At 34.0% G+C, this 15,140-nt stretch overlaps 1 protein-coding gene across 1 annotated transcript in view; it reads right to left on the bottom strand.

The window, feature by feature from the left end:
- tusc3 (tumor suppressor candidate 3) overlaps positions 1 to 15,140 on the bottom strand; it is a 175,382-nt gene that overhangs the window by 97,439 nt on the left and 62,803 nt on the right. The window contains 1 exon segment of the mRNA NM_001020560.1: positions 12,634 to 12,751. Within this exon segment, the coding sequence (NP_001018396.1) occupies positions 12,634 to 12,751 (118 nt within the window).

Raw genomic sequence — 15,140 nt, 5'->3', positions numbered from 1 at the left:
AAATTCACTAATGTTGATAATGGACCATCAAAATGATCAATTCACTAATGTTGATCCTGGACCATCAAGCTTAGAAATTCACTAATGTTGATCCTGGACCATCAAGATTATCTATTCTCCAATGTTAATCCTGGACGATTAAGCTTAGAAATTCTTTAATGTTGATCCTGAACCATCAAGTTTGCAAATTCACGAATGTTGATCCTGGACCATCAAGTTTGCTAATTCACTAATGATGATCCTGGACCATCAAGATTTTAAATACACTAATGTTGATCCTGGACCATCAAGCTTAGAAATGCACTAATGTTGATCCTGGACCATCAAGTGTGCAAATTCACTGATGTTGATGCTGGACCATCAAGATTTTAAATTCACTATTGTTGATCCTGGACCATCAAAATGATCAATTCACTAATGTTGATCCTGGACCATCAAGCTTAGAAATTATCTAATGTTGATCCTGGACCATAAAGACTAAAATATTCACTAATGTTGATGCTGGACCATCAAAAAGATCAATTGACTAATGTTGTTAATGGACTATCAAGACTAAAAATTCACTAATGTTGATCCTGGACCATCAAGAATAAAAAAATCACTAATGTTGATCCTGGACCATTAAGCTTAAAAATTCACTAATGTTGATCCTGGACCATCAAGATTATCAATTCTCTCATGTTAATCCTGGACCATTAAGCTTAGAAATTCACTAATGTTAATCCTGGACAAACAAGATTTTAAATTCACTAATGTTGATCCTGGACCATCAAAATGATCAATTCACTTATGTTGATCCTGGACCATCAAGATTATAAATTTACTAATGTTGATCCTGGACCATCAAGCTTAGAAATGCACTAATGTTAATCCTGGACCATAAAGTTTGCAAATTCACTAATGTTGATGCTGGACCATCAAGATTTTAAATTCACTAATGTTGATCCTGGACCATCAAGATTATAAATTCACCAATGTTGATCCTGGAACAACAAGATTTTAAATTCACTATTGTTGATACTGGACCATCAAAATTATCAATTCACTAATGTTGATCCTGGACCATCAAGATTATCAAGTCACTAATGTTGATCCTGGACCATCAAGATTATTAATTCACTAATGTTGATCCTGGACCATCAAAACTATCAATTCACTAATGTTGATCCTGGACCATCAAGTTTGCAAATTCACTATTGTTGATCCTGGACCATCAATATTTTAAATTCACTATTGTTGATCCTGGACCATCAAAATGATCAATTCACTTATGTTGATCCTGGACCATCAAGATTACAAATTCACTAATGTTGATCCTGGACCATCACGATTATAAATTCACTAATGTTGATCCTGGACCATCAAGCTTAGAAATTCACTAATGTTGGTCCTGGACCATCAAGCTTATCATTTCACTAATGTTGATCCTGGACCATCAAGACTAAAAAATTCACGAATGTTGATCCTGCACCATAAAGTTTGCTAATTCACTAATGTTGATCCTGGACCATCAACATTTGAAATTCACCAATGTTGATCCTGGACCATCAAGATTTTAAATTCACTAATGTTGATCCTGGACCATCAAGTTTGCAAATTCACTAATGTTGATCCTGGACCATCAAGCTTAGAAATTCACTAATGTTGGTCCTGGACCATCAAGATTATCATTTTACTAATGTTGATCCTGGACCATCAAGATTATCATTTCACTACTGTTGATCCTGGACCATTAAGCTTAGAAATTCACTAATGTTGATCCTGGACCATCAAGATTATAAATTTACTAATGTTGATCCTGGACCATCAAACTTAGAAATTCACTAATGTTGATCCTGGACCATCACGTGTGTCAATTCACTATTGTTGATCCTGGACCATCAAGACAAAAATAAAAAAAATAAAATCACTAATGTTGATCCTGGACCATCAAGTGTGTCAATTCACTATTGTTGATCCTGGACCATCAAGACAAAAATAATAAAAATAAATTCACTAATGTTGATCCTGGACCATCAAGTTAGCAAAATCACTAATGTTGATCCTTGACCATCAAGTTAGCAAATTTACTAATGTTGATCCTGGACAATCAAGACTAAAAAATTCACCAATGTTGATCCTGGACCATCAAAATGATCAATTCACTAATGTTGATCCTGGACCATCAAGCTTAGAAATTCACTAATGTTGATCCTGGACCATCAAGATTATCTATTCTCCAATGTTAATCCTGGACGATTAAGCTTAGAAATTCTTTAATGTTGATCCTGAACCATCAAGTTTGCAAATTCACGAATGTTGATCCTGGACCATCAAGTTTGCTAATTCACTAATGTTGATCCTGGACCATCAAGATTATAAAATTACTAATGTTGATCCTGGACCATCAAGCTTAGAAATGCACTAATGTTGATCCTGGACCATCAAGTGTGCAAATTCACTGATGTTGATGCTGGACCATCAAGATTTTAAATTTACTATTGTTGATCCTGGACCATCAAAATTATCAATTCACTAATGTTGATCCTGGACCATCAAGCTTAGAAATTATCTAATGTTGATCCTGGACCATAAAGACTAAAATATTCACTAATGTTGATGCTGGACCATCAAAAAGATCAATTGACTAATGTTGATAATGGACTATCAAGACTAAAAATTCACTAATGTTGATCCTGGACCATCAAGAATAAAAAAAAATCACTAATGTTGATCCTGGACCATTAAGCTTAAAAATTCACTAATGTTGATCCTGGACCATCAAGAATAAAAAAATCACTAATGTTAATCCTGGACCATTAAGCTTAGAAATTCACTAATGTTAATCCTGGACAATCAAGATTTTAAATTCACTAATGTTGATCCTGGACCATCAAGTTTGTCAATTCACTATTGTTGATCCTGGACCATTAAGCTTAGAAATTCTTTAATGTTGATCCTGAACCATCAAGTTTGCAAATTCACCAATGTTGATCCTGGACCATCAAAATGATCAATTCACTTATGTTGATCCTGGACCATCAAGTTTGCAAATTCACTAATGATGATCCTGGACCATAAAGATTTTAAATACACTAATGTTGATCCTGGACCATCAAGATTATAAATTTACTAATGTTGATCCTGGACCATCAAGCTTAGAAATGCACTAATGTTAATCCTGGACCATAAAGTTTGCAAATTCACTAATGTTGATCCTTGACCATCAAGATTATAAATTCACCAATGTTGATCCTGGACCAACAAGATTATCAAGTCACTAATGTTGATCCTGGACCATCAAGATTATTAATTCACTAATGTTGATCCTGGACCATCAAAACTATCAATTCACTAATGTTGATCCTGGACCATCAAGTTTGCAAATTCACTAGTGTTGATCCTGGACCATCAATATTTTAAATTCACTATTGTTGATCCTAGACCATCAAAATGATCAATTCACTTATGTTGATCCTGGACCATCAAGATTACAAATTCAATAATGTTGATCCTGGACCATCAAGATTATAAATTCACTAATGTTGATCCTGGACCATCAAGATTTTAAATTCACAAATGTTGATCCTGGACCATCAAGATTATAAATTCACTAATGTTGATCCAGGACTATCAAGATTTTAAATTCACTAATGTTGATCCTGGACCATCAAGTTTATCTATTCACTAATATTGATCCTGGACCATCAAGATTATTAGTTCACTAATGTTGATCCTGGACAATCAATATTATAAATTCACAATTGTTAATCCTGGACCATGAAGATTTTAAATTCACAAATGTTGATCCTGGACCATCAACATTTGAAATTCACTAAAGTTGATCCTGGACCATCAAGATGTTAAATTCACTAATGTTGATCCTGAACCATCTAGTTTGCAAAATCACTAATGTTGATCCTGGACCATCAAGATTTTAAATTCACTAATGTTGATACTAGACCATCAAGATTTTAAATTCACTAATGTTGATCCTGGACCATCAAGATTTTAAATTCACAAATGTTGATCCTGGACCATCAAGATTTTAAACTCAATAATGTTGATCCTGGACCATTAAGATTAAAAATTCACTAATGATGATCCTGGACCATCAAAATGATCAATTCACTAATGTTGATCCTGGACCATCAAGACTAAAAAATTCACGAATGTTGATCCTGCACCATAAAGTTTGCTAATTCACTAATGTTGATCCTGGACCATCAACATTTGAAATTCACCAATGTTGATCCTGGACCATCAAGATTTTAAATTCACTAATGTTGATCCTGGACCATCAAGTTTGCAAATTCACTAATGTTTATCCTGGACCATCAAGCTTAGAAATTCACTAATGTTGATCCTGGACCATCAAGATTATCATTTCACTACTGTTGATCCTGAACCATTAAGCTTAGAAATTCACTAATGTTGATCCTGGACCATCAAGATTATAAATTCACTAATGTTGATCCTGGACCATCAAACTTAGAAATTCACTAATGTTGATCCTGGACCATCAAGATTAGAAATTCACTAATGTTGATCCTGGACCATCAAGCTTAGAAATTCACTAATGTTGATCATGGACCATCAAGACTAAAATTTCACTAATGTTGATCCTGGACCATCAAAACAATAATAAAAAAAAATAAAATCACTAATGTTGATCCTGGACCATCAAAATTATCAATTCACTAATGTTGATCCTGGACCATCAAGCTTAGAAATTCATTAATGTTGATCCTGGACCATCAAGTTAGCAAAATCACTTATGTTGATCCTTGACTATCAAGTTAGCAAATTTACTAATGTTGATCCTGGACCATCAAGACTAAAAAATTCACTAATGTTGATCCTGGACCATCAAAATGATCAATTCACTAATGTTGATCCTGGACCATCAAGCTTAGAAATTCACTAATGTTGATCCTGAACCATCAAAAAGATCAATTGACTAATGTTGATAATGGACTATCAAGACTAAAAATTCACTAATGTTGATCCTGGACCATCAAAATGATCAATTCACTTATGTTGATCCTGGACCATCAAGTTTGCAAATTCACTAATGATGATCCTGGACCATAAAGATTTTAAATACACTAATGTTGATCCTGGACCATCAAGATTATAAATTTACTAATGTTGATCCCGGACCATCAAGCTTAGAAATGCACTAATGTTAATCCTGGACCATAAAGTTTGCAAATTCACTAATGTTGATCCTTGACCATCAAGATTATAAATTCACCAATGTTGATCCTGGACCAACAAGATTTTAAATTCACTATTGTTGATCCTGGACCATCAAAATTATCAATTCACTAATGTTGATCCTGGACCATCAAGATTATCAAGTCACTAATGTTGATCCTGGACCATCAAGATTATTAATTCACTAATGTTGATCCTGGACCATCAAAACTATCAATTCACTAATGTTGATCCTGGACCATCAAAACTATCAATTCACTAATGTTGATCCTGGACCATCAAGTTTATCAATTCACTAATATTGATCCTGGACCATCAAGATTATTAGTTCACTAATTTTGATCCTGGACAATCAAGATTATAAATTCACAATTGTTAATCCTGGACCATTAAGATTTTAAATTCACAAATGTTGATCCTGGACCATCAACATTTGAAATTCACTAAAGTTGATCCTGGACCATCAAGATTTTAAATTCACTAATCTTGATCCTGGACCATCAACATTTGAAATTCACCAATGTTGATCCTGGACCATCAAGATTTTGAATTCACTAATGTTGATCCTGGACCATCAAGTTTGCAAATTCACTAATGTTGATCCTGGACCATCAAGATTTTTAATTCACTAATGTTGATCCTGGAACATCAAGATTTTAAATTCACTAATGTTGATCCTGGACCATCAAGATTATAAATTCACTAATGTTGATCCTGGACCATCAAGATTATAAATTCACTAATGTTGATCCTGGACCATCAAGATTATCAATTCACTAATATTGATCCTGGACCATCAAGAAAATAATTCACTAATGTTGATCCTGGACAATCAATATTATAAATTCACAATTGTTAATCCTGGACTATGAAGATTTTAAATTCTTAGATGTTGATCCTGGACCATCAAAATTTGAAATTCACTAATGTTGATCCTGGACCATCAAGATTTTAAATTCAATAAAGTTGATCCTGAACCATCTAGTTTGCAAAATAACTAATGTTGATCCTGGACCATCAAGATTTTAAATTCACTAATGCTGATCCTGACCCGTCAAGTTTGAAAATTCACTTATGATGATCCTGGACCATCAAGATTTTAAATTCACTAATGTTGATACTAGACCATCAAGATTTTAAATTCACTAATAATGATCCTGGAAGATTAAGCTTAGAAATTCACTAATGTTGATCCTGGACCATTAAGCTTAGAAATTCACTAATGTTGATACTGAACCATCAAGTTTGCAAATTCACTAATGTTGATCCTGGACCATCAAGATTATAAATTCACTAATGTTGATCCTGGACCATCAAGATTTTAAACTCACTAATGTTGATCCTGGACCATCAAGACTAAAAAATTCACGAATGTTGATCCTGCACCATAAAGTTTGCTTATTCACTAATGTTGATCCTGGACAATCAACATTTGAAATTCACCAATGTTGATCCTGGACCATCAAGATTTTAAATTCACTAATGTTGATCCTGGACCATCAAGTTTGCAAATTCACTTATGTTGATCCTGGACCATCAAGCTTATCATTTCACTAATGTTGATCCTGGACCATCAAGTTTATCAATTCACTAATATTGATCCTGGACCATCAAGATTATTAATTCACTAATGCTGATCCTGGACCATCAAGATTTTAAATTCACTAATGCTGATCCTGACCCGTCAAGTTTGAAAATTCACTTATGATGATCCTGGACCATCAAGATTTTAAATTCACTAATGTTGATACTAGACCATCAAGATTTTAAATTCACTAATGTTGATCCTGGACCATCAAGATTATAAATTCACTAATGTTGATCCTGGACCATCAAGATTTTAAACTCACTAATGTTGATCCTGGACCATCAAGACTAAAAAATTCACTAATGATGATCCTGGACCATCAAAATGATCAATTCACTAATGTTGATCCTGGACCATCAAGACTAAAAAATTCACGAATGTTGATCCTGGACCATAAAGATTTTAAATTCACTAATGTTGATCCTGGACCATCAAGTTTGCAAATTCACTAATGTTGATCCTGGACCATCAAGTTTGCAAATTTACAAATGTTGATCCTGGACCATCAAGATTTTTAATTCACTAATGTTGATCCTGGAACATCAAGATTTTAAATTCACTAATGTTTATTCTGGACCATCAAGCTTAGAAATTCACTAATGTGGATCCTGGACATCAAGATTTTAAATTCACTATTGTTGATCCTGGACCAATAAGATTATTAATTCTCTAATGTTGATCCTGAACCATAAAGATTATCATTTCACTAATGTTGATTCTGAACCATCAAGCTTGGAAATTCACTAAAGTTGATCCTAGACCATCAAGTTTGCAAATTCACTAATGTTGATCCTGGACCATTAATATTTTAAATTCACTATTGTTGATCCTGGACCATCAAGATTATTAATTCACTAATGTTGATCCTGAACCATCAAGATTATCAATTTACTAATGTTGATCCTGGACCATCAAGCTTAGAAATTCACTAATGCTGATCCTGGACCATCAAGACTAAAAATTCACTAATGTTAATCCTGGACCATCAAGTTTATCAATTCACTAATGTTGATCCTGGACCATCAAGCTTAGAAATTCACTAATGTTGATCCTGGACCATCAAGACTAAAATATTCACTAATGTTGATCCTGGACCATCAAGACTAAAATATTCACTAATGTTGATGCTGGACCATCAAGATTTTAAATTCACTAATGTTGATCCTGGACCATCAAGATTTAAAATTCACTAATGTTGATCCTGGACCATCAAGCTTAGAAATTCACTAATGTTGATCCTGGACCATCAAGATTATAAATTCACTAATGTTGATCCTGGACCATCAAGCTTAGAAATTCACTAATGTTGATCCTGGACCATCAAGTTTGCAAGTACACTAATGTTGATTCTGGACCATCAAGATTATCATTTTAATAATGTTGATCCTGGACCATCAAGATTATCATTTCACTAATGTTGATCCTGGACCATCAAGTTTGCAAATTCACTAATGTTGATCCTGGACCATCAAGATTATCAATTCAATATTGTTAATCCTGGACCATCAAGCTTAGAAATTCACTAATGTTGATCCTGGACCATCAAGACTAAAATTTCATTAATGTTGATCCTGGACCATCAAGTGTGTCAATTCACTATTGTTGATCCTGGACCATCAAGACAAAAAAAAATCACTAATGTTGATCCTGTACCATCAAGTTAGCAAATTCACTAATGTTGATCCTGGACCATCAAGACTAAAAAATTTACTAATGTTGATCCTGGACCATCAAAATCATCAATTCACTAATGTTGATCCTGGACCATCAAGCTTAGAAATTCACTAATGTTGATCCTGGACCATCAAGATTTTAAATTCACTCATGTTGATCCTGGACCATCAAGTTTGCAAATTCACTAAAGTTGATGCTGGACCATCAAGATTATAAGTTCACCAATGTTGATCCTGGACCATCAAGATTTTAAATTAACTATTGTTGATCCTGGACCATCAAAATTATCAATTCACTAATGTTGATCCTGGACCATCAAGATTATTAATTCACTAATGTTGATCCTGGACCATCAAGTTTTTAAATTCACTATTGTTGATCCTGGACCATCAAATTTATCAATTCACTAATGTTGATCCTCGACCATCAAAATTATAAATTCACTATTGTTGATCCTACACCGTCAAAATTTTCAATTCACTAATGTTGATCCTGGACCATCAAGATTATCAAGTCACTAAAGTTGATCCTGGACCATCAAAATTATTAATTCACTAATGTTGATCCTGGACCATCAAGTTTGCAAATTCACTATTGTTGATCCTGGACAATCAATATTTTAAATTCACTATTGTTGATCCTGGACCATCAAGATTATTAATTCACTAATGTTGATCCTAGACCATCAAAATTATCAATTCACTAATGTTGATCCTGGACCATCAAGATTTTAAATTCACTAATGTTGATCCTGGACCATGAAGTTTTTAAATTCACTATTGTTGATCCTGGACCATCAAATTTATCAATTCACTAATGTTGATCCTGGACCATCAAGATTATCAATTCACTAATGATGATCCTCGACCATCTAAATTATGAATTCACTATTGTTGATCCTAGACCATAAAAATTTTCAATTCACTAATGTTGATCCTGGACCATCAAGATTATCTAGTCACTAATGTTGATCCTGGACCATCAAAATTATTAATTCACTAATGTTGATCCCGGACCATCAAGTTTGCAAATTCACCATTGTTGATCCTGGACCATCAATATTTTAAATTCACTATTGTTGATCCTGGACCATCAAATTTATCAATTCACTAATGTTGATCCTGGACCATCAAGATTATCAATTCACTAATAATGATCCTCGACCATCAAAATTATCAATTCACTAATGTTGATCCTGGACCATTAAGACTAAAAATTCACTAATGTTGATCCTGGACCATCAAGATTATAAATTCACCAATGTTGGTCCTGGACCATCAAGATTATCATTTCACTAATGTTGATCCTGGACCATCAAGTTTGCAAATTCACTAATGTTGATCCTGGACCATCAATATTATCGATTCACTAATGTTATCCTGGACCATCAAGATTATCAATTCAATAATGTTAATCCCGGACCATCAAGCTTAGAAATTCAAAAATGTTGATACTGGACCATCAAGACTAAAAAATTCACTAATGTTGATCCTGGACCGTCAAAATGATCAATTCACTAATGTTGATCCTGGACCATCAAGTTTAGAAATTCACTAATGTTGATCCTGGACCATCAAGATTTTAAATTCACTAATGTTGATCCTGGACCATCAAGTTTGCAAATTCACTAAAGTTGATCCTGGACCATCAAGATTATAAATGCATTAATGTTGATCCTGGACCATCAAGTTTGCAAATTCACTAAAGTTGATCCTGGACCATCAAGATTATAAATGCACCAATGTTGATCCTGGACCATCTAGATTTTAAATTCACTATTGTTGATCCTGGACCATCAAAATTATCAATTCACTAATGTTGATCCTGAACCATCAAGATTATCAAGTCACTAATGTTGATCCTGGACCATCAAGATTTTAAATTCACTAATGTTGATCCTGGACCATCAAGTTTGCAAATTCACTATTGTAGATCCTGGACCATCAATATTTTAAATTCACTATTGTTGATCCTGGACCATCAAATTTATCAAGTCACTAATGTTGATCCTGGACCATCAAGATTATCAATTCACTAATGATGCTCCTCGACCATCAAAATTATAAATTCACTATTGTTGATCCTGGACCATTAAGACTAAAAATTCACTAATGTTGATCCTGGACCATCAACCTTAGAAATTCACTAATGTTGATCCTGGACCATCAAGTTTGCAAATTCACTTATCTTGATCCTGGACCATCAAGATTATCAATTCACTAATGTTGATCCTGGACCATCAAGTTTGCAAATTCACTAATGTTGATCCTGGACCATCAAAATTATCAATTCACTAATGTTGATCCTGCACATCAAGCTTAGAAATTCACTAATGTGTATCCTGGACCATCAAGTTTGCAAATTCACTAATTTAGATCCTGGACCATCAAGACTAAAAATTCACTAACGTTGATCCTGGACCATCAAGATTATCAATTCCCTAATGTTGATCCTAGACCATCAAGACTAAAAATTCACTAATGTTGATCCTGGACCATCAATACTAAAAATTCACTAATGTTGATCCTGGACTATCAAGTTTGTTACATTGCAAAATTTATTTTAATTCAAATTTATTACATCGCAAAATCACTAATGTTGATTCTGGACCATCACATTTTTAGATTCCCTAATGCTGATCCTGAAATAGCAAGTTAATAAATACACTAACACTGATGCTGGATCATTAAGATTATAAATTCACCAATGTTTATCCTGGACCATCAAATATATAAATTCCTTATTGTTGATCCTGGACAAAACAAATTCACTAAAAATGGTCCTGGACCATCAAACTTAAAAATTCCCTTGTGTTCATGCTGGATCATCAAAAATATGAATTCACTAATGTTGATTTTGGACCATCAAGTTTATTAAATCACTACTGTTGATCTTGGACCATCAATTTTTTAAATAATTTAAGTTGATCCTGGACCGGCAACACAGTGGCACAGTAGGTAGTGCTGTCACCTCACACCAAGAAGGTCGCTGGTTCGAGCTTAGGCTGGGTCAGTTTGCATTTTCTCCCTGCATTCGCGTGGGTTTCTTCCCGGTGCTCCGGGTTTCCCCACAGTCCAAAGACATGCTGTACAGGTGAATTGGTTAGGTCCATCAATTTTTTATTCGCTAAAGTTGGTACTGCACGATCAAATTTATAAATTTACTAAAACTTTTGAGGATGCCAAATGTGGGCATTCCATCAATAAAGCAACAATAAATTCATAAATACAAAAATGCTGATAATCTATCTAATGGATTAATATTCCCCTATAAAGCATTGCAGGCATCTATAGATGCAAGAGCGTGTGATTATATGATAAAGCTTCCTTCATAAACGCCAACTTTTTATTGTGCAAATTGCAGCAGAATAGCTATGTATCAAGCTTGTGTTAAATTAATGTGCATGTTCTGTGTCATAAAGACTTTCTTCTCTATAATTTACTTCTGGAAAGTGTGACATTTCATTACATGGAAAATAGACGGGGAGCTATTTTCCATTTGATTGTTCTTGCTGCTTTTTAAAATGTAATTCCTGAAGTTGTCAGACTCTGACAAATTAGAAGTTGAAACCATCTGAGCATGCGTGTGAAAGATTAGATCTGCACAGGCACAAAATAGAGTAAAGTTATCAGGAACACTTGTCTTTTCTGAAATTAAATTTTTTATTTATTTTTTTAATTACAAACCTATTTTACAAGATTATTATTAATTGATTACCATGAACAAGGTCACCCCATCTTTTGTTCTTTTTTTCAGTCATAAAGAGCACCTTGCAGCTCATAAGTATTATATTTTTATCGCTTTGAGCATAATTAAAAATGTTAATTATTTCCATTTATGTTTTGCATATAATCTTCATGTGGTGATTGATGAAACAGTTTGTGAATATATAAGGTCTCCACATAATTAAATGCTATTTTTTAGTAGTTTCGAACATCCTGAAAATTGTTCCAACAAGTCTAGTTCCAACTAAACTTTTGTATCTGTCTGTAAACAGCATCTAACAACATAGTTGTAGTTAAGCTTAAAAAGGATTTGGTTTGGTTCACTTCACAACTATAAAAAAAATCTGTTATTGGTAGATTTTGCCTTTGCAGCAGCCTCTGTATAAAACAAATTGCTGATGAAATCCATGCAAATGCGAGATTAAAACGTAAAAGCTATATTTTCACCTGTTGAAAGACATCAGCTCCCTCATCGTAATCCACAACTGTGAAGAACAGTTTGTTAGAGAAGGCTGAAGAGTACCGCCACGAGTTTGCCAGCACCTGATATTCCTCATTAGCTTGCCTGTGAGAGAGAAAAAGAGAGAGACATTTTCATACGCAGAAAGACAGACAGAGAGAGTGAAAGATTACTCATTAACAGAAAGCCAGCAAACAAAAAGAAGCCAACAAGAAGGACTTCATTACAGGAGTGTCATCTCGCTGTTACTTATTACAGTGATTGGTGTTTATTCCACACTGGGTGGACAGCATAAAGACAATGAGAGGGGAAAAAGAGACAAGGCTGCTAATTAGGTATCTGTCCTTTCACAGACACAACAAAGATGTCCACCTGCCAGTTCCAGAGCATTATCCCTGTGATGTTCAACTTAAATAAATAAACAAATAAAAGAAATTTAAACATTGAAGAGGTTTGATGAAAAGCACTGTCTTCACTTCAAAGAGCTATGTTCCCACAATATACTGGCACAGACAAAACACAAATCTGGTGAACTTTAATTTCACACTGCTCATAAGCTCCTTTCCAAAGGCTCACAATGCAAAAATTATACATGCATACATACTGTACATACATACATATACATAGATACATACATACAGTTAGAGTCAGAATTATTAGAATTATAAATGATGACAGTAAATAATATTTTACTAGATTATTACGTTTCTATACAGCTTAAAGTGACATTTAAAGGCTTAACTATATTGATTAGGTTAACTAGGTAGGTTAGTTCTGTCGACTATCGAAAAAAATATAGCTTAAAGGGGCTAATAAATGTGTCCTTAAAATGTTTTTTTTTTTTAAATAAAAAAACAGTTTTTATTCTAGCCGAAATAAAACAAATAAGACTTTTTCCAAAAGAAAAAAAAATATATATATATATATATATATATATATATTATCAAACATACTGTGATTTATTATTATTATTATTATTTTTTGCTCTGTTAAATATCATTTAGAAAATATGTAAAAATAAATAATTAAATAAATAAAAATCACAGTATGTTTGATAATAATAATAATGATAAGAAAACAAATGGGGGGCAAATAATTCTGACTTCAACTGTATATTACAATTTCTAATAATGTGTTTTATGATTTATAAACATTTCTTATTTCATTTTCCGATATACATTCATTTCGATATACATTCATAATATTTTTTTTAGACATATAAACATTTTTCGATAATATTCATATAGCAGTGCTTTGAGTAGGATAATGTGTTTATACAAGTATGACGGCATAAATGTATAAATAAAAAAAAAATAAATCATCCACAGAACGTCTCAAAAACCTTTATGTGTAAGGAACTACTTTCTTCCGCCAAATATTTACATCAATAGTATTTGTTAATTCAAAAACTTGTTGAACATGCTGAATATTTTTCACCTCACACAAAGTTTCTACTCGGGTGGAATTATTTGAACTAAGGGTGTACTTTAAGGGTGCGATAGTGTTCCCTCCCCTCTCACCCTCAGCCTGCACTCACTGCATTTTTTGCCTTCTGTGTCAGAGCATGCTTACATTATCGATGATGCGACTGTTTAGTTTAACAGAACAGAAGCGATCTAGCTCCATACAATAGAGATTGTTTTAATTATGTTGTTTTGTATTATTTTAAGTGGTTTGATATGCAGTGACACAGGCAAATCTTTTGCTGAACTGATCCACCACTTCTAACGCACCTAAATGTTCATCAAAGTCATCATGCTGCACGTACTAGGAGGTTTGCTGAAGGTAGCAGCTGTCGTGCAGCGGGGGGTTTGGATCTTTAATAAACTATGGCAGTTCCCGCTCATTGTAATATAAGAATGATTAATAAATCCATATGGAATAGTCCCTTTCGGGTGACGTCGGTTCTTGATTTTCACGCTCAGGCAGGGTTGTACTCACACTACAAGCGTACCACGCAAAGCCGTACCACGCAAACCACGCTCTGGCACACCTCTTCAGACCGGGCCAGGGACAGCCAACTGAACTGCGCCTGGACCTGATTCAGAGCACTTACACTTGTCAGTCGAACCGGGAAATAAGGGTCAAACGTGTATGGGCACAGTTCCACAGCCTAGTGTGAGTACACCCTAAGTTATGTAGTACAAGTTAATAGATGTGAATTCCACGTCTATGGCAAAAACGTTGAGCCTTCTGTATCATTCACACCACGAGGCAATAATTCACCACTATTTGCCCATTTGCATTGCCTCTAAATATTTAATTCCATTTTTGGTTTGAACCTAGCTTTAGAACTATAGTTCAATTCAATTCATGTTTATTTATATACCATTTTTACAATGCAGATTGTGTCAAAGCAGCTTAAAATAAAAGTTCTAGTACATTGAAACTGTGTCAGTCCAGTTTTCAGAGTTGAAGTATAGTTTAGTTCAGCGTGGTTTAATTTTCACTGCTGAAAGTCCAAACACTAAAGTGCAAATCCATCAATGCGCAG

The sequence above is a fragment of the Danio rerio genome, chromosome 1, assembly GCF_049306965.1.
Source record: "Danio rerio strain Tuebingen ecotype United States chromosome 1, GRCz12tu, whole genome shotgun sequence".
In the NCBI taxonomy this organism is placed as follows: domain Eukaryota; kingdom Metazoa; phylum Chordata; class Actinopteri; order Cypriniformes; family Danionidae; genus Danio; species Danio rerio.
This window is presented reverse-complemented; position numbering and strand designations above follow the sequence as displayed.